The following is a 21937-nucleotide window of genomic DNA, read 5'->3' as shown; positions in this document are numbered from 1 at the left end:
TTTTGACCCTGTAGGGTCGCGTTATTAAGGTGAGAGGCAGAGATTGCTTGGTGGAGTGAAGCTGCAAGCACGGAAGTCACATTTACTGTGTGTTTTTTCACCGAACCACAAGTGGACTACCTTTCCTTTCTTGCATATCTTCAAACTATGGACTGTCTCTCGCAATACTTATATCAATATCATTGTGCATTTTTATTTTTTCTCTGTGGGATATCTATCAGAGGGTTATAGACTGCGCTGCACTACTGTTTTATACACTGGTTGATTCGTTACCTTTTTGGTAGTTTGTGTCTTCCCACCCCTCACACCTGCACTGCTTTGGGACATCCCACTAGTGAAGGCTGACTGAACAGGCTGCGACTGTCAGGACGTAAGAGAAAATAGAATTTTTGTAAGAACTTACCGTAAAATTATTTAGTCCTCTGACGGTTGCTGCACAGTTACTGCACACTAGACATTCCCACCAGCTGATATGTGCATACCGAAAAAGGCACTTTCAAATGTTTTCAGACAGAAAGAGGACACCGATGGTGTCGCAGAGAAGAAGAAAAAAGGGGAAGGAGTGAGACAGATAGAAAGAATAGGGAGAGAAGAAGAAAAAAAGCGGGGAGGGGGACCACAGTGGGGTTGTCAAAACTAGGCAGTAAGCTCTCATATGAGTACACTCAGCTATTTATGATTAGGATAAGTATTCATCCGAAAAGTGAAACATGTCCCAGTGAAACCAGCACATATTGTGCTCCTCTGTCTTGTCTCTGAGGACAGCAGTGAGGTGTTCCATTTGCTGAATATCATTCACTCTGGCAAACAATTGCGATATAAGGGGAGGTGCTTGTTGTTTCCAAATACTGCAAATGCAAGCCCTAGCGGCATTCAGGTGATGCTTCAATAAGGATTTACAGTATTTCTTAATTGACATAGGCGTCACGTTAAGTATAGCAGCTGGGTTGTCGAATAGAGAGTAGTCTGTGAGTTTGTGCATGATTTGCAAAACCTGTTGCCAAAAAAGGACAAATCATGGGATAATCCCAAAAGATGTGAATAAGTGTGCTAGTCTGGGTACCACAATGCCAACAAAGAGGGTTTTGACCGGGGAAAAGGGATGCTAGTATTGACGGCGTACGATACCATCGTGTCAAGATTTTATAAGAGGTCTCTTGATATTTACTGAAAAGGAAAGATTTGTGTGCAAGGAAGAGTGTCCGATTCTTTTGGTCCTCCGAGAATGAGGTATTTAGATCTCCTTCCCATTTGAGCAGATATGAGGAATCTTGCTGGAAAGTAGCTGCAAATAAAATTACATAAGAAACGGAGAGGGGTTTTCGAATCGGTCCCTCTCCCACACAGAGATTTCAAATGATGTTGGTTTTTCTTCAAAACTTGGAATGGATCTGAGAAAGTATGATAATTGTAACAATTTCCACTGTCCCAAAGCAAAATAGTGAAATTAACTGTACAGGTCTGAAAGCCGGGCCCAGCCAGATTGGCTAAGAAAAGAAGCTCTAATATTATTCCCATCTACTTGAAGTTCAAAAGTTCTGTCAGTAAATCCCGGAGCAAAGTCTGGGTGACCATGGGGGAGTCAGTGAAGAGGGGAAGCTGGGAGTCGCTGCTATCCTATAATATCTAGATATTTCAGTCAAGGTGGCTTCAGTTAGGGAGTGGGGGGTCACCAACTGAGAGTATGGGGTTTCTACCTATGGAAGGCCGGCTAAAGGGGATGCTACAGATTCTTTTTCCAATGACACTCATAGCTTATGAGGGGCATGTCTGTACCAATCAATCACTCTGGTTATATGGACCTCTGTACAGCATAAGGCAGGGTCAGGAAGGCTGACACCACCTCTAAGCTTGGGTCTTTGCATGAGGGATTGCTTAAGACGGGGGGAATTTTCCTCGTCAGACATGTTTAATAAAAGCTGTCCGGAGTTTACGAAAGAACTAGTGTGGTAGTTTTACCATTAATGCTTGTAAAAGGTATAGAAGGCGTGGCATCATGTTCATTTTTAAAACATTATATGTGCCAAACCAAGAAACTGCTAGAATTTTCCATGTCTCTAAATCAGCTGAGAGGGTATCTAACAATGGTTGGAAATTGTATTGAAAAATAAAGTGAAGATTAGACTGTATTCTGGTCCCTAAATATTGGATAGCCTGAGGAGCTCACTCAGGTGGGCAATCGCTTTAGGGGGAGGTTAACATTGAGAGCTTCCGATTTTTGTAAATTAACTTTAAAGTCTGCCAAGTTCCCATATGTCAGAATTTCAGACAAAAGGACTGGTAAGGAGGTAGGAGGATTTGATAAATAAAACAGATTGTCTGCATAAGCAGCGCTTTGTGATTGTATGTACTAATTTCCAGTCCAGTGATATCTTTGTCCCAAATATGTTGCAATAGAGGTTCTAATGATAGAACAAAAAGGAGCAGGGAAAGGGGGCATTCCTGCCTCATAGTAGAGGCATAATGAATCCAACCACCCTAGACCTTATCAAACTTGGAAATTACACCTATTTTTGAGTACATGACTTTATAAAAGTGAAGAGCTCTTTTCACCAAGGCCTTCCAAGAGCAGGCTCAAAGACCTTCTTCAGGGACAGGATAATGAGTTTCCTTGTGTAGTAGAGCAAAAGTGTAAGCAAAGTACAAAGGACTATAGTAGATGTCATGGTGTCTACCAAACTTAAGAGACATACCCAGATAGAGGGAGAGGAGAAATAGTAGTAACCGACTGTATAGAGGCCAGTACATCTAACCAATATTGTTGCAAAGGTGGGCAGTCCAAAAAAATGTGAATGAGATTAGGGGTGTACCGATCCGACATATTCCGTCCCGATACCGATACCTGGGCTTTGTGTATCTGTTAATATGCGATACCGAACCGGTACTATTGTTGAATTAATACTAATAATAAACTGTATACCTTACACCTTATACCTTCCTTGAAGAGACTAAAGGCACCAGACTTTACTAACTAAACATAACTAAGACAAAATAACAGATGTATGTAATGTATTGAATTCTTATTTATTTAAAAAACAATTGTGCATTCAAATCGAAAATAGATTGTAATCAAACTTCTTTAAATACTTTAAATAAATGTTAAATAAAATGTAGCAGTAGAACTCTTTGGCTCGCTCCATGTTGATTCTAGCATTCGACACACATGTGAAGCTGACAAATGACATAGGTTCTGCTGCGATGAAAAAAAAAAAAAACCTGGATCGGCCCGTGGATCTGTTAATTTTTCCGATTTCAGATCCAGCTATTTTGTCAGTATCGAGGGCGATATCCGATCCTAATATCGGATCGGTGCACCCCTAAATGAGATTAGTATTGGCATGAGAACAATGCCAACGGGAGGCAGATAGATCCCTGTAAATTCTAGCCAGTTTAGCTGTGGTCAGATAGACTGCGCAGAAACTTATAATGGATCAATTGGCCTCTAGCTGATACTAATCTTGCAAAGGGGGTTTTCCATAATTCATCCCAATCGTCAACATTTAATTCAAGGACATCAGCCACCCATGTTGCTTGAGGCTGCCCATACCTACATTAGCCTTCCCAGGAATAATTGTTTTTATATATTAGACAATGGCTTAGTAAGGCCACCATCCCTCAACATTTTTTCAAGGGTGGTTGGCTGAAAGGAGGCTTGGCTGAAAGGAGGCAAACCTGAACTGCAGATAACAAAAGAAGTGAGGGGGAGCTGGTATAAGGATTTCAGCTCATTAAAGGAGATAAAGGCACCATTGCATTAAACAAAAAAGAAAAAAAATTGTGCTGTCTGATAAAAAACTAAAAACCATATCCTCTATCACAGTGTTGAATGATCCACATACACTCAACATCTTCCAGCTTCTTAATACCAAACCTGGTCCATAAGATGGGATTGGATAATTGTAGAAATGGGGCAAGCTAGGGTTTGTCCACAGTGGAGAGGGTGGAGAAAATGAGTGGGAGTCACCAAACTCCATCCCATGAACTACTCTCCAAACTCTAATAACAGATCTCATGGAGCAAGTCTGAGTATGTGGAGACTTCAGGCTCCTATATAGGACTTTATAAGAACCATGCTGAGTCATCAAAAGGAGAAGTTAGCCATCAACGGGTGAAAACCAGTTGACCAGCTAGAAAGTATTTATGAAAATTATGCACTGCAAAACTTCCTATCATCTAAGGTTGCTGCAGGCCCCGGTTTGATCCTGGGTGTACCTGAGAGTAGGAGGGAAACAATCAAAGAAATAAAGTCACAGACTGGATTATTGAGGGGAATACCAAGGTACTTAATTTGGGTTACCCACTGAAGAGGGGCAATGGAGGGATTATTTAGTAATGGCAAGGTGGTGGCAGCAATATGCTGTGGGAATGTTTTTCCAGCAAACTGCAAGACTAGTCAGGATTTAGGGGAAGATGAATACAGCAATATACAGAGACATCCCTAGTGAAAACTTGCTCCAGAGCGCTCTGAACCGCAGATAAGAGTGAAGATTCATCTTCCAACAGGGCAACAACCCTAAGCACACAGCCAAGATAACAAAGGAGTGGCTACAGGACAACTCTGTGAATGCCCTTGAGTGGCCCAGCCAGAGCCCAGACTTGAACCTGATTGTACATCTCTGGAGAGATCTGTAAATGGCTGTTCACCGATGCTCCCCTTCCAACCTGATGGAGCTTGAGAGGTGCCGCAAAAAATAATTGGAAAAACTGCCCAAAAATAGGTGTGCCAAGCTTGTAGCATTATACTCAACAAGACTTGAGGCTGTAATTGGTGCCAAAGGTGCTTTAACAAAGCATTGAGCAAAGACTGTGATTACTTATGTACATGGGATTTCTTTATTTTAATTAAATTTGCAAAGATTTCAAACAAACTTCTTTCCTGTTGTCATTATGGGGTATTGTTTGTAGACTTTTGAGGAAAATAATACATTTAATCAATTTCGGAATAGGGCTGTAACATAACAAAATGTGGAAAAAGTGAAGTGCTGTGAATACTTTCCGGATGCACTGTATATGTTAGGAACATTTCACCTATAGATGAGAACAGGTAACCACTGCCCTTTCCCTCAAAATAATATAAAAGCTTCTACCAATATGCATTTTCAGTTCTTGACAATGCTGATCCAGAAGCATGTATTGCTCTTGCAAGAGCTTGTTCAATGTTCTCCTGATTTTCAGGTGTCATTTTCTCTATAAATGAAGATTTTGTGTATTTTTCTGAGGCTGTGGTGTTTAACGCTTTCTTAATTGAAAATGCTGCTGGTAAAGAAACATTTTGTGATTATCCAGAAGCAGCAGAAAGAGTGTTTCTGGAATGAGAACTCTGAAGGGAAAAGCTACTTGCACTTTCATTATGATCTTTATCATTTTATTTCATAAAATGTTTTTTTTAATGTCTTTAGGGCACCTCTGACATGCCAGGATATGTTTTTGTCTTCCTTGTAGCATTTGAGAAAATAATATTTCTTCTCACAATTTTTGAAAATTGCAGCTTTGCTCTTGACAGAAATTGCCCTGTGGAAATGTTTCCAAACTCCAGATGTTGGGTCCCACCGTTTTACAGAGAGGAGGAAAGGAAAACACAATTTACTGACCAAACTATAGGGAAACAGTATGCTGTGATGGTGGAGAACATTATTAGAAATCATTTAAAGGTTATAAACTAATTTGTCAGACAAATTTACCCTCTTACCTGTCAATTAAGGCAGTAAACTATCATCTACTTTATCTCAACAATCACCCAACTGTAGGTGGTACAAGATGAAGTCCACAAGCAAACAAAACTTGAGCCTTTCCCCAGCAGTGCCCCCTAGAGGCAGAATGCATATTTATTTCTCTTGTTTGAGAGCTGCATTGAGAAGTACAGTGGTCATTTCCATTCCAGGGTTTGCTTGTCTTCAGCGAAGAGAACTTGCAAAAATGTATACAGTAAAACCTTGGTTTGAGAGTAACTTGGTTTGAGAGCGCTTTGCAAGACAAGCAAATTTTTAAAATAAATTTTGACTTGATATACAAGCGATGTCTTGATATACAAGTAGCGTCATGTATAAAAAAAAGAAGAGAGGAGCCTCTAAAGTTTAGCAATATGGTTACATTTAATGAAGGTTCAATATTTAGCAACTCACATGGTTGATGATTAAAACAGGCACATCTAAGTATGCAGGCATCCGGGGTAAAGCTGTCCACATAGACCATCCTCTGCACAGCCATCTTCGTCATCCCTTCCCCGCTGCACTCCACGAGTGATTCAAAGCCTCACTTTCAGATCACTCTACTGCAGGCTATTCTTCCCGGTCATGATTGCAGACTGACAGTGGTGAGAGCCGGTGGTTCAGAAGATGGTCTATGTGGACAGCTTTACCCCGGATGCCTGCATACTTAGATGTGCCTATTTTAATCATCAACCATGTGAGTTGCTAAATGTTGATCCTTCATTAAATGTAACCATATTGCTACACTCTCATTTCTCTTATATTCTGTAGCTCTGCTAGATTTTGCTTCTAATCCCCTTGGGAAGGCTGCATATTGTGGATGGACATTTTATGGTTACACAACCTATCACATTGCTATAATCTTTGTATATAGACTATAAACTGAAGGACTTGTGGAACGAATCATCTGAGTTTCCATTATTTCTTATGGGGAAATTAGTTTTGATATAAGAGTGCTTTGGATTACAAGCATGTTTCCAGAACGAATTATGCTCGCAATCCAAGGTTTTACTGTAATTTTAATTTAATAATACTGATTATTTAGTAATCATTTACTGTATTTTCTGGCGTATAAGACTACTTTTGAACCTCAAAAAATTCCCCCAAAAATGGGGGGTCGTCTTATACGCCAAGTATAATATCTTCTAGGTAACCTAAGTATAAGTATTACCGGTAGATGAAAATTAGGGGGGTCGTCTTATACGCCGGAAAATACGGTACTTAAGGTCTTCATGTTGTAAAGTTTGAATACCATGTCATAGATCTATTATTTATAACATATTCCACACTTCTTTCTTTATTCCAAAAAACAAACCGGTTTAAAAAAAGAAAAAAAACCTGTTCTTTTCCTCTAATTTTTCTTTTTTTTTTTTTTTTGCAGGCCTTCCCATCTCTAGGTGGGGAACACCCTTGTGTAGTTTTGTTTCATAAGCTTACTGGAGTTCAGATTTAAAATGAAGCACCACATGCCATCTGCTTGCTCCTTGCCTAATTCTAACCCTCCTTGTAATCAATGCAATGACATGGGCAGAGCATAAAAAGTTGACAGAATATGTTTTAATACTTAATATGCACTCTTAGTATAATTTTTCCATTTCGTAAAAATAAATGGACATGATTTGCACAGTGACATGGAAAATGAAGATCTCATAAAGCAAATACTGCTAATGAGTGTGATGATTTTTATAGCCTTGCATACTTAACACTTCAATATATCAGGCTGTGTTTGTAGCACTTCTCTATTAAAAGCGTTCCCTGTATTAATGGTCTCCCACAGCCCTGCCGAGACTTGCTAGGTCTTGGACTATTAATGGCTTTTGGTTTCTTCACACATTGCTTTTTTTCCCAATTAGCATAACTTGGGTTAAAGTGTTTAATCCTCTATTTTCAGTTTCAGGATTTTATTGGCCATTGATTTTCATTTTCAATTTTATCAGTGGCAGTATACTGCTAGGGGTGAATAGGGTGTGTATAAGGACCTTTTATGAAGATATTAACAGTGTTTTCTTCCCTTGCAAAAACTTCATTTTGCTCAAGTGATCCTGACACATAATGAACAGGCTTCACATAGAATTTTCCCAGAGAAGCTTATTGCTGCCATCTAAGTCACTTACTGTATATTATACAATGCTCTGTCTCTTTCTGCATCATCCTCTTTTCTACCAATAATTGTGTTACAATGTATCATTCCCTAAAGCAAGGCTTACAGAATGTGAGCCCAATAATTGACACATATGAAAAAATGTGTACATAATAAGCCAAACATGCATTGCTATAAAAAGATTATATTGTCTAAAAAAATAAAATAGAAAAAACATTCTGCAAAATAATAATAGCTACATGGCAGGCGGTGACTTCTCTCGGCTAGTTTGCAGATGCCTGTGTCCCCAGCTGCGTGTTGTGCTTATATACACTGGTCACTATGTCATCCTGTGCCCTTTAGAGCCTATTCACACGACTAGGCTGTGTCAATGGGTTGTTAGCGGTAACCTATGTTACATGTGTTTGTGCACTGCAGTGTCATTAATTGTTAACGGTATCCCAACACACCTACTGTGCGTAGTCTTGCGCTAGCAAAAATTCTGCATGATTAATTTTTAATCTGTTGCAATGCATTGGGTAGCTTATTCAAACGTTAACGCGCACTTACAGGCATGTACTTGTAAATCGAACCTGATTGTACATAGTGCTAACCCACTGTCTTCAGGAGACTGGACACTGCCAAACCAGCTGTAAGGACACACAAAAAAGTGCTAGAAATGGCTGAATGAAATTTTCATGCACAATATAATGTTATTGAATGTGAATAAACCAACTACAGCTTCCCCATCAAAAGTACCCCCCAATAAACTTTAAAAGGGGCCAACATTGTCAACCCACCCCCAGCCTTGCATACCGACACACATCAACCACCCCAGCACAGGCACTAAACTAAAGAAGGTGCAGTCTGAAAAAGTTACCTCCGCTCTAAAGCCAGGGTAGATAAAAATCAATTATTTTTTAAATTAAAAAAAAAATATCTGATATTTTTTGATTTAAATCAGATTTTTTTTTTTAATCAAATTTATTTTAATAAAATGCTTTTGGAGTAAAAATCTAAAGATAGTTTTCTATTTTAGATACAAGAATAATTTAGTCTATTCAGCATGAAATGGAGCTTGGTTATTTATGTAGTGTGTGTATATATATATATATATATATATATATATATATATATATATATATATATATTCTGCATTATTTACATTTTTGGTAAACTTATTCAATGAATCCAAGCTCTGCAAGCTGAGATAACATGCACTGCATTGATGCATTCACACAATTTCACACTAACTACCAGCAGGAATGAGTCATTACATATAAAGGGCACCTTTCATTTCAGACCCATTGTGGCAGCTCATGTCCACTCACCTGCTTCCACCACGTCCCTCACTTTGTTGTGTCACTGCCGCATCACCAGCTGTCCCATTAAAGTGAAAGGAACTGTCGGTGAGTCAACAGCGGGTCAGAGGAGGAGCCCCTGCGGGACAGAGATGACAGTTGCTCTTTAAAAATTATGATTTAAATCAAGTTGATTCAAATCCACCCTTTCTAGAGCACAGGCTAGCAGTAATTCTCCACAATGACACTGACAGTTGTATATAATATATGCTAGTAAACAGAGCTGCTTCATAATCAGTCTATGATGACTAACTCCTAGGCTATGGATAGCAATAGATCGGTGATGGTGAACCTTGGCGTCCCAGATGTTTTGAAACTACATTTCCCATGATGCTCATGCACTCTGCAGTGTTGTTGAGCATTATGGGAAATGTAGTTCCAAAACATCTGGGGTGCCAAGGTTCGCCATCACTGCAATAGACTCTTAAGTAGGGTTGCCACTGTTTCTTCCGGCCAAACCCGAATGCTTTAGGGGTGCATGGCAATTTTTTTTGTAGTATACACTATAGGATTGTAAAAGACTTGGCTTGGGACACCTTTTGGGTGCCCCAAGGAGAGTAGTAATGTATTGCACGTAGTGCATCACAGTGAATGGTGGGCATGGCTAAATTACAGTAATAGTGTGAGGGGCCTAAAGAGGCATGGTAAAATAAAAGTATTCTTGTACGCATAAAATATGCTTAGAGTGTCAGTAGGGCAGTGGATGGTGTGTTGACAGTGTCAGTAGAGCAGTGGACAGTTTCCTCCTGCAGCCTCTGAATGCCGAGGGAGAGGAGGAGAAGCTAGATTTCCGCCACTGCAAGAGAAAATTACAGACAATCGGTTCTAGTAAATGCCGCCCTCACCCTCCATCCAGGTGTGACAGGGAGGCCGCACAGGCACCCTGGAGCGAGGGGAGGAACAGTCCAGTCTGAGTAATGTGTCCAGGTTTCAAGCAGACTGAAACCTGGATAGATGATTTAAAACCCGGACTGTCCCAGTGAATCCCAGACAGGTGACGACCCTAATCTGAAGCATCCAAAAAAGTAATGCACAGGACAGGGACAAATAGCTTATAGCAGCTCTGACAGCAATGTGAGTTCAGATCAGCAAGGCACAGCACTCCAATAAGCAGAAGCAGAGGTATATCAGATAAAGCACATGAAGCCACTAAAGCAGACATGCAGAGGCATAATGGCAAGGCAAAAAGGAGCATTGCATGGACACTTAAGACTGCCCAGTATTACTCCCCGCCTGCCTGCCTTGCTAGTGTCCTAGGAGAATGGACATCTTTTGCTTTTCCCTAGATGTTTTTTTTTTTGCTAGCAAGGTGCTCATCTAGGCAACCTTGATGCAATGTTCTGAGTTAGTCGCAGAGTGCTTTACAGGTCCAGGACCATGGTCCACCTGTTCAAGGGAACCCTGTCCCTTAAGATTCCTTTGGAATTATGCCCACCAAGAGGGTAAAGACTCCCCTGCATCTTGCATATCTACCTGGTGCACAGTCCAGTGGCAGGAGAGGGAGCTACAACATAATTTAGAATGTTGGTACCATTGTACTTGTTTACTGCCCATGTGTTCCTACTTAGCCTGCATAGCCTACTTTTGGTTGTTTGTGCTGCATATTCATGTGCCATTTTGGACTACACACATGAAATGATAGAACAGGAATACTACGCCAGCCCTGATGCAGCAAAAAACAGGGGCGAGATACAAAGTCATGTGCCACATCCTAAAAATCTTGAAATGGGAGAACAGGGGAAAAAAAAAAAAAGACTTTAAAGGCACCATACGTAAAAACAACAACACTTTATTGTTGATTATCATAAAACCAGAAAAGGTACGTCAACCATCCCCGGAGGGGCGGAGACAATTGGTCAAAATACAGGTGGCACAGTGACAGAAACCCTGCCACTAGGACATACAAGGTAACAGGAGTAGACAAGGTAACAATAAAGGTAATAGCAACATAGGTGAGGGCGCTATACGCTACAATCGGGCAGCACCCGAAGGAGAGTAACGCAGAACGTCCTCAACAACAAGGGTACAATTTCCACAAGGGAACAAGTTCATGTAGCCAGATGCTCTACATGTTTCGCCTGATGTTCAAGCTTCTTCCGGAGCTGTTGGGATACACGTTCTGTATAGCAAAATGAACCATAATTAGTAAAACGACAAAGAGAATAATATACATAATACAAGTTGAGTACATCCAGCTGGTTTACAAAACCATGCTCTCGTGGCCCCCGGATGAGTGACCCTTGTGCCATCCATTGCAGCCATGATAAGGTTGGAGAGTCACTCCTCTCCCTCCTTTTTCCCTCCCTCCCCTTATGTGTGCTGGATCAGTATACTTATTTATGAATATTCCAATTGTATAGCATTATATGTGCAATTGTTTGTTAAGCTGTGTGACATGGTGCATATTTGTAAACCAGCTGGACCGACTCTGTGACATCAGCACACAGCGGGCTTCAGACCACTGTGTGCTGAAAACGGGTCACAGGAGTGCAGCCAGAACTGCACTCCTGTGAATCATAGGAAAAATACAGCCAAATGAGCTTTGGCTTCACTTCTCCTTTAACTCTAGGTGGCTCCCAACTCCTGCTTATCTGAGAGGAGTTTTCTGCTACAATGTCTGAGTTTATGGGAAAAATTACAGCCATGTTGGTTAAATCAGAACGCAGGGCCTGCAAACAGGTGCCCATGCCCTCTACTTTAGTGGCCATCTCAAATTTTCCTCTAGGTGCAGCTTCTTCTGCACATTCAGCTGATGAGGATAGGGATTGCATCTTGACCAATTTTGAGGACCTTGTACATAGGGATTCTCAGTCAACTGACATCTTTTTCAAGTTTTAGGATAAAATTTCATTCCTTTTTAATAGAATTCAAAAAAATTTCCGCGCTAGTGTGATAAGTGAGATAATGATAAATGTCAGCAGCCAACACAAAATCAACCAACAATGACTCAAATTAATAATAAAACGTAAAAGTGTAGCGCTAAAAGTAAAAAATGATAAATAGTGTCCAAATGAATAAACAGCTGATAATCACAATACTGTGTATATGAGAAAAAAGGAAAACAATAGTGTCCAAATGAATGTGCATGCGGATTGATTTGACTTCACACCAGTTTTCTATGGGACTCATTCATTTGGACACTATTGTTTTCCTTTTTTCTCATATACACAGTATTGTGATTATCAGCTGTTTATTCATTTGGACACTATCATTTTTTACTTTTAGCGCTACACTTTTACGTTTTATTATTCCTTTTTAATGCAGGGTGCACATGCTTTGACCTGAAGTAACCTGTAGTGGATATGCCAAAGGTCACCAGTTTGGGTTTTAAAAAAGTATCAAAGTTTGAAATTAATTGTAATATACTTACATTCAGACAGATGCTTGGTATGAATTTAATTGTATGGGTAACCATGATTATGAATTATATGTAGAGTTTGAGAGCTGGGTTGTATGGAAAGTGCATCTCCAGGTTAGGTAGTGTCGGGCTGAAAATGTAGATTGATCCTAAAGATTTTTGACCTGGGTATATAAAAAAAAGGTGTCTGGTTTGCAAGTTTTCACTAAGTTTTGGTATAATGGCCATTACGCTTTTAGGACCAGCTAATTAAAGTCTTTGCTGATCAGTGCTCTGGACTACCAGGTGCTATTAATGTATATAATGACAACCAATTAGCGATTTACAGTCCCTCACTGACCGATGTGTGGATTTTGGCAATGCAGGATTTATGGTCCTGCTGAAAGGATTTTCTGTTCACTTTGATTGTGTTTATTATAGGCTGTGGAGATTCATTCACAACCCCAATTGCTTTGCCCGGCAATATCCTATTGATTAGGGGGTTCCTAAAATGGACTTTCCCTGTTGTGGACAGTAGCAGGACCTGTGCATAGAACCCCTTTCTAAGGTATTAAATTCAATTAGAGTCACTGCCCTGCAACCAGCCATTGTATCCATATTGTACTGCCAGGCCATGGCTGTCTGTTCCAAGGACATGTCCCAAGACCCCAGTGCTATCCTGATTGATCCTACCAAAATGTGATGCGCCAGAAATAATTTTATTTAAATTTATTTCTGGCGCATCACATTTTGGTAGGATTTATAGTTTATTGTGATTTGTGAAACACGATTGGTGTATGCTGCCGGATACCACTTATATACTTTCACACACCTGATTTATGCACAGTGAATTGAGGTTGAGTTATTTTATCACATATATTGGGTTTGCGCTGATAGTTTTTTTGTATTTCTATCCTGATTGATCCTACTGTCTTCCAACAACTGCATCTCTTGCCTGTCGTCCTACTTCATTATGTTAAAGGGCTTGGGGAAATTATTTGACACATATCCAGAATAAGTCTTATTTTGTATACATGCGGATAACCCTTTGGCTCAAATATTGGTCTGTGGAGCTCTAGTGCAAAAAATACCTAATGCATATGTCCTTTGATGGGGAACATCTCTTTGATAAATCCCTGGACAATTTTATCAAGGAGGTCACCCATTATGCCCCAGAGAAAGAATGTGAAACCTTATTATGGTAAACACTCTTCTTCTGAGCTTAGAAGTTCTCCCAGACCTCCAAGTATAATGTAAAGAATGGAACTTCGTTCTACTGTAAATCCTGGACCTCCAAATCCTCCACAAGCAAGTCTTGGGGGCGCCAATACTTATCAAAGTGGGGGGCGGGAAGGTCTGCTGTCCTTTGGAGCCATCTGATCCTGGGATGTTTCAGATGTTTGTGTTTGGAATAAGACTACAAGCTAAAATTTTGGTTTCTACCTCCACCCCACTTCATGTTGTCAGACTTGCCAGTGTCTACACGAAGATTTACAGGACAGACCTCCACCGTCTGCAAGATAAATTGCCAGGTGGATTCTGAAACGTATTATTCAAACTTATGATCTCACATCTCAGAGAGGGTTCTTTCTTTTCCTATCAGAGCATACTCCACTAGATCGGTTGGTGCCTCTTGGGCTTTTTAACATTAGGCATCTGTTTCTCAGATTTTCATGGTTGCCACCTGGTCTTCAGTTCACATGATTTTACAGGTTGGACGTTCAAGCTTAGCTAATGCTGACTTTGGTTGTAAGGTTTTTCACGTGGCTGTGTAGCTCTGTTGAACCCACTCTAACTTTATATTTTTTTTGGGCCTTATCTGTTTGTTTACTGTGTTCCCCACCCCTCAGTTGGGTTGTTTTTGAACATCCAAGTGTAACTGAACACTCATCCTTTAATTAATCCTTGATTAAAGCAGAATTAAATCCATTGTTTAGACTGATCCCAAAACAGATGCATTCAAGGCATGCTGTGAATGATTGTGGTTTCAGTTCCTTGTTCCTTATTGCAGATGGGGAGTCCATAGTATTTAGAAATAGTTGGGGCATGCTGTACAAACAGCTACCTCTTGAGAAAGGGGTATGTTACACCTTAAATTGTTGGGGTTCTCCAGAATCCCCTTCTTGAGCACTGAAAAATTGTCATTCTTGACTATACTGCCATTGATTTAAATCTGTTTTGTGTTAATGTACAGTGAGGGGAAAAGGTATTTGATCCCCTGCTGATTTTGTACTTTTGCCCACTGACAAAGAAATGATCAGTCTATAATTTTCTTTCAATATTTTTTTTCATTGTAGTTTTAAACATCATATATAAAAAAACATCCACAATATCTAAATAAATGTCAACAAGAGGATGCACCCTCTGAATGCATGTATGACAAAGTCAGACCTAACATACAGTCTCTATCCAATATGGTGATCTTATGTCTAGGGCTGCGAAGCCTGCTGTATCAGGAGCCTATTACAAAAATTTGTATATAGGAAAATTTATGAAGTAGTATTCAGATAAACTGTAGGTCCACATATGTCGATTACCTAGAAAGGGAGGGAAACGGTAATTGCCAAGAATTGTTTCAGTGCTTCATAACACAATTCCTCAAACCCAAAGAGCAATGGAAATTGAAGAGGCTTCAAAGTCTCCCTTCAACATCCACTCAAGAATTCTTTAAAGAGCATAACAAAAACAATAATGGAAAGAAAGGAGGAAAAAGAAAAGGAAAGAACGTTAGAGAAAAGGCCAGAGTTGTACCCTCAGTCCGATCCTCCATCCACAAGACATCCCAATGTCTAGGGAGTTTGGAGGTACCCAATCCAGGGGTTCCACACCTTGTCAAACCTAGCTTGTTTACCTTTTCGGATACTGGCAAATTTTTCATTGACAATAATCCAAGATATTTTGTGTTTCACCAATGTGACATTGATTACGGGTGATTTCCAAGCCCTTGCAATAGTATTTTAGCTACTAAAAAAAATAAAGAAAATTAGAGTTCGAAGATGTCTCTTCTAAAGGGTCAGCGAACAACGCAGTTTAGGCACCTCCTGGGTATGTTCAGACCTGTCACTGAGTGGACAAGATTGAACACTCTGATGCAGAAACGTCGGACCTTTGTCAGGACTACCAGATATGGAACATATCACTCTTCTGCCCGCATCGCCTGAAGCAAAGGGGTGAGGTATCAGGGTATATTTTTGCGAGCCTTGTCGGAACGAGAGACCAACGCGATAGCACCTTGTAATTTGCCTCAACCAGGGAAGTGTTGAGTATATCCTTGGGCGCCATAGTCGACCATTTTGTCCACACCTGCTCCTCAATGGTCTCTCCTAGACCTGATTCCTACGCTGTTTAAAAGGAATGCTTATTGCCCTGACTATTGAATAGGGCATATAACTCTGTGATTCCTCCTCGTAAGTCAGGATGGAATATACTGTATTTTCTGGCGTATAAGACTACTTTTGAACCTCAAAAAAATCCCCCAAAAATGGGAGGTCGTCTTATACGCCGAGTATAATATCTCCAAGGTAACCTAAGTATAAGTATTACCGGTAGATCATGTAATAGGGGGGTCGTCTTATACGCCCAGTCGTCTTATACGCCGGAAAATACGGTACATTTGTTCTCAATTAGAGTCCTGGTGGTTATATCAGTTTGGTCCTTATTTAGGGTCTGCAGATAACGAGTGATTTGGCACAGATGAGAAGTCTCCAGAGTGAGCATCCTGTAGTGTTTCCCTAAAATAGGAAGGCTGTCTAATCCCCTTGTGATCAATAAAATGCGCTATCCTTGACAGACCATTGTCAGTCCACCACTTAAACTGTTTGTGGCCCTCCAGCCGAACCCAGTCAGGCAATGTCGCAGCAAAGATTTGATATAGCTGGACCTAAAGAGGTCAGCTCTAAAATATTGCAAGAATTGAGGCACCCCCAGTCCTGCTTGCCCTTTGGGTAAGTATAAAATGGAGCGGGCCACCCAACATCCACCATTATTCCACATGAATTTATAAATCAAAGATTGCAGCTTCTGGAAAAACACAGACGGAACTGGAATCAGACGAGACCAAAAGTATTCGAGGAAGAACTGTCATGTTGACAGCCGCTATTCTACCCATCCAGGAAACAGCGTAGGCTGGCCAGTTCAGGTTACATTTAATAGAGACATAAGGGAGAGTATATTTAACCTGTTATATCGTTTCACTGTCAGAGGTCAGTTTGACACAAACGTATGGGAGTACTTGAGTGCTCCATTTAAAGGAAAAAGTTCAAGTTTAGCGCTTCCGATATTGCTTGATTGACCCCTAAACCTGATATGGTTCCAAATTTGGACAATGTGGCAAATAAATTAGGAAAGGTTGTAATAGGATCCGTAATGAATAACAACAGATCATCGGCAAATAGGCATTTATGAGTTGTGCCTCCACATGAAATGCCATGAGTATTAGGGCTAGACCTGATGGCTTTTGCCAGTGTCTCAGTTGCTAGAGAGGGGAAAGAGGGAATCCCTGGCTGGTCCCCCTTCCAAATATGTAAAAGATTTGATTCACGACCATGCCCAATGATATTAGATGAAGGGTTAAATTATAACTCACTTAAAATGGTAAGAAATTTAGATCCACAATTCCATTTCCTTAGTATGTGGAACAGGAAGGGCCAAAATACCATAGTCAAAGGCTTTGTGTAGGTTCAGTGACAACAACATACCTCGCCAGGTGCCCCCCTCATCCCAATTGGAACGCAATAAGAAGAACAAATCTATCGCCCGTTAGGTCTGGTCTGCAGCCTTTCGCCCTGGGACAAATTCTACCTAATCAATGTATAGATCAGCCTATAATTTTAATGGTAGGTTTATTTTAGCAGTGAGAGACAGAATAAACACAAATATATCCAGAAAAATGCATTTAAAAAAAGTTATAAATTGATTTACATTTTAATGAGTAAAATACGTTTTTAAACCCTTCGCAAAACATGACTTAGAACTTGGTGGCAAACTCCTTGTTGGCAATCAGAGAGGTCAGGCGTTTCTTGTAGTTGGCCACCAAGATGGAAACACTCATCTCAGGAGAGATTTCATAATACTCCTCTTTGCAGATCCTCTCTAAATCGTGAAGGTTTGGAGCCTGACGTTTGGTAACTTGAACCTTCAGCTCCCTCCACCTACTTTCTATGGGATTAAGGTCTGGAGACTGGTTAAGCCACTCCAGGACCTTTAATGTGCTTCTACTTGAGCCACTTCTTTGTTGCCTCGGTTGTGTGTTTTAAATCATTGTCATGCTGGAATACCAATCCACGACCCATTTTCAATGCCCTGGCTGAGGGAAGGAGGTTCTCACCCATAATTTGATGGTACATGGCCCTGTCCATCGTCCCTTTGATGCAGTGAAGTTATCCTGTCCCCTTAGCAGAAAAACACCCCCAAGCATAATTTTTCCACCTCCATGTTTGACGGTGAGGATGGTGTTCTTGGGGTCATAGGCAGTGCTCCTACTATGAGATGAGTTGATGCCAAAGAGCTCGATATTGGTCTCCTCTGCCCACAATACTTTCACCCAGTTCTCCTCTTAACCATTCAATGTTTATTCTTAAAGGCGTAGTGTGTTACCAATGGTTTTCTTGGTGTCTATAGTCCCAGCTACCTTGAGATCATTGACAAGATTCTCCCGTGTAGTTCTGGGCTGATTCCTCACCGTACTTATGATCATTGAAACTCCACGAGGTGAGATCATGCATGGAGCCCCAGACCGAGGGAGATTGACAGTTATTTTGTGTTTCTTCCATTTGCGAATAATCTAATCATGTTGTCACCCTCTCACCAAGCTGCTTGGCCATGGTCTTGTAGCCCATTCCAGCCTTGTGTAGGTCTGCAATCTTGTCCCTGACATCCTTGGACAGCTCTTTGGTCTTGGCCATGGTGGAGAGATTGGAATCTGATTGATTGATTGCTTCTGTGGACAGGTGTCTTTTATACAGGTAACAAGCTGAGATTAGGAGCACTCCCTTTACGAGAGGGATCGTTACCTGTACCTGTATTGAAGACACCTGGGAGCCTAGAAATTATGCTGATTGATAGGGGATTAAAGACTTTTTTCACTCAATAAAATGCAAATCAATTTATAACTTTTTTTTTAAATGAAATTTTCTGGATATTTTTGTTTGTTATTCTGTCTCTCACTGTTAAAATAAACCTACCATTAAGAGCCGGTTCACACTAATCCGACTCAAAGTCACCCCGACTTCGGGCGACTTTGAAGTCGCCCGTGCAGCGCGACTTCATCGCAGCTTGCAAACGACTTCTCATACTAGAAGTCAATGCAAGTCGCTCCGACTTCGCCAAAAAATAGTGCAGGAACCTTTTTCTAAGTCGGAGCGACTTGAGTCGCTCTGATTAGAACGGTTCCATTGCAACACCAAGACTGATCATTGCTTTGTCAGTGGGCAAATGTATAAAATCAGCAGGGGATCAAATACTTATTCCCCTCACTGTATATGTCCGGGCTGATGTTGAATAGATGTATAGTTTTTATCGGTACATTTAAGATGGTATTTACTTTTTATTATGCTCCAGAAAGTGACAGAATCTTACTAACTTCACTGCTAAGAACTTGTTTTTTTTTTTTTTTTTTTTGGACAGTGGAGAAACTTTTATTAATTGTGCTGTAATACTGCAAGGATTTTATTTAAAAAGTTTAATCTGCTAAAAGTATGTTGTCATTTTGTATACTGAGTGACAGGGGGTGCTCTTGTCTACTTGTTAGGAATTCACATTACGAGTTGATCCCTTTTGGCAGTCAAGTATATGAGACATTATGAACCATCTCTGGACTGTTAATACAATGTCCCCCACACACTTCTATTCACTTAACTTTGTGATTCTTATTCTTAATTTGAGCCAAGCCAAGTTTTAGAAATATGTGATTGAAGCAGACGTTTCCTGACCTACAGGTTATTCACTTTACTCAGCGTGAATTGGAATAGGATTATTTCACTGGCAATGACTGCTTCTATTAGAAGCTTCTGAGAATGGTCTTTTCTTTGTGACAGATTCCCTTATCTTCCTGGCAGACAACACAGACATACATTTGGATGTAGAGTTGAAGAAGACTGCTTTTTTTTTTTTTTTAAAGCCCGAAGCGTGTGAATCACACTCAAAAAAGACTTAGCACCCGGTGCATAAAAAAGTGCACACACGCAAACGTGAACACACAAAAACTGCACAGGGTGTGCGAAATGGTCTGGCCTCCGAAGAGGTTGGACCTATACCTTGATCCCCCGGGGCGCAAGACTCCTGACAGGGACTGAGGTACTTCCTATGGTTTGCCTGGCCGAGAACTGGCAAACCCCGTTCTCCAGGGGGACTTCCGAAACAGCCCACCCTAAGTACTGGGTGGGGCTCCCCCGAAGGGAGACCCCCATGAGAGAGGGCGAACTAAGCCAAAAGGCCATGTCCACCCCCTCCCAAGACTTTCAAGGTAGGCCCAAAGACCCACACCGTACTCGTCGTGCAGGAAGAGAAGAGTGAAAGTGAAGTGACACACCACAAAGAAAAATACACACAAACAAAAAGGTGGGGAAGGGGAAGTGGAGGAGTGAATTAGTGCCTAAGTGAAAAACAAAGGCAGGCCTTCCGGCCGGAATACAAATTCCTCTGGTCGAAGCCAAAAGGCCTTGCCCAAGAGGCAGGTGCTTAAAAAAGTGTGCGTAGGTGCAGTGACCATGGTGCTGAAAAACTCAAGGCGAGCTGCCCCTCACCAGTGAGAATTAAGGCACCCCTGGGCTGCCACCCCAGGGGCACATACACTATGGGCTTTTTCTTGAAGAAGACTGCTGTATAAATTAATCCATTTGATTCATCCAGTCTCTAAAGTAAAACAAGAAATGTTTTCTCTTTGCAGGTTGCGGTACCGGCAAGTACCTTAGTGTGAACGCCGAGACGTATAATCTGGGCTGTGATTACTGTGAGCCTCTAGTGGAGATTGGTAGGAATAACAACCTTGAAGTCATGGTGTGTGACAACCTGAATCTGCCTTTTCGAGACCAGTGCTTTGACACTGTCATCTCCATTGGAGGTAAGTCTAACACATTTGTCTCCAGACCAGATTAATTCCATTTGTTCAAATTTTAATAATAGCTAATGATTTACATATATTTATTTTCAAATTGTTTGGGAATATTCCCTGAAGCTGTTGCACAAGGGAATTTTTTGAAGAAACATACACTCCTCAGCCACTTTATTAGGTACACTCTGCAGGTACCGGGTTGGACCCCATTTTGCCTTCAAAATGGCCTTAATTCTTCGTGGCATAGATTCAAGAAGGTGTTGGAAACATTTCTCAGATTTTGGTCCATATTGACATGATAGCATCACACAGTTGATGCAGATTTGTCGGCTGCACATCCATGATGCCAATCTCCCATTCCACCACATCCTAAAGTGCTCTAGGAGGCCATTGGAGTACAGTGAACTCATTGCCATGTTGAAGAAACCAGTTTGAGATGATTTGAGCTTTGTGACATGGTGCATTATCCTGCTGGAAGTAGCCATCAGAAGATGGGTACTCTGTAGGGATGGACCTGGTCAGCAAAAATGCTTAGGTAGGCCGTGACATTTAACCACTTTACCGCTGCTCACTAGAGCTCTACTGCGGCAAAGTGGTTCGTTATCGTCTGGCAACGTAGACCTACATCGCCAGACACGCCCCCTTCGCGGCGGCACGCGCGCGCCGCCGGGGGCTCGCTCCCACTGTGACTGAAGACTGAATCGGGCCAGGGGAGGAGCAGTGGCGATCGCCGCTGCTCTTCCCCGATCGTCGGGGAATCGAGTCTGGAAATCCGCCCTCTTGTGTAAACAAAGTGGGCGGATCTCCTAAGTGACAGGCAGGGTCAGATTGCAGGGTTCAGCATAGCTGAACCTGCGATCTGTCCCTGTGTCATAGTCACCTCCCCCCACACATGTCAGTAAGCACCAGGCATACATTAACCCCTCCCTCTCCAAAAAAATTAACCCCTTCCCTGCCAGTGTCATTTTTACAGTAACAGTGCATATTTATAGCACTGATTACTCTAGTAATGTCACTGGTAACCCCAAAAGTGTCAAAAATGTCAGTCAAGGGTCCAATCTGTCCACCGCAATGTCGCAGTCCCGCAAAAAAAATCGCAGATCGCCGCCATTACTCGTAAAAAAAACCCACCAAAAACGACAGAAATCTTTCCCTTAGTTAGTAAACGCAATAACTTTTGCGCAAACCAATCAAAATAAGCTTATTGCGATTTTTTTTTAACCAAACATAGGTAGCAGAAAACAAATTGGCCTAAAATGATAAAAAAATTTGATTTTTACATTTTTTTGGGGGGGAATTTCATATAAAAAAATTTGAAAAATATTGTTATTTTTTCAAAATTGTCGCTATTTTTTTGTTTATAGCGCAAAAAGTAAAAATCGCACAAGTGATCAAATACCA

General features: G+C 41.0%; 1 protein-coding gene across 1 annotated transcript in view; it reads left to right on the top strand.

The window, feature by feature from the left end:
• TRMT9B (tRNA methyltransferase 9B (putative)) overlaps positions 1 to 21937 on the top strand; it is an 86968-nt gene that overhangs the window by 39083 nt on the left and 25948 nt on the right. Inside the window, exon 2 of the mRNA XM_082253653.1 lies at positions 20372 to 20545. Coding sequence (XP_082109779.1) covers positions 20372 to 20545 — 174 coding nt within the window. The remainder of the gene's footprint in view (positions 1 to 20371; positions 20546 to 21937) is intronic.

This window comes from Pelophylax lessonae, assembly GCF_965119305.1.
Source record: "Pelophylax lessonae genome assembly, chromosome: 1".
NCBI classification, from domain to species: Eukaryota; Metazoa; Chordata; class Amphibia; order Anura; family Ranidae; genus Pelophylax; species Pelophylax lessonae.
This window is presented reverse-complemented; position numbering and strand designations above follow the sequence as displayed.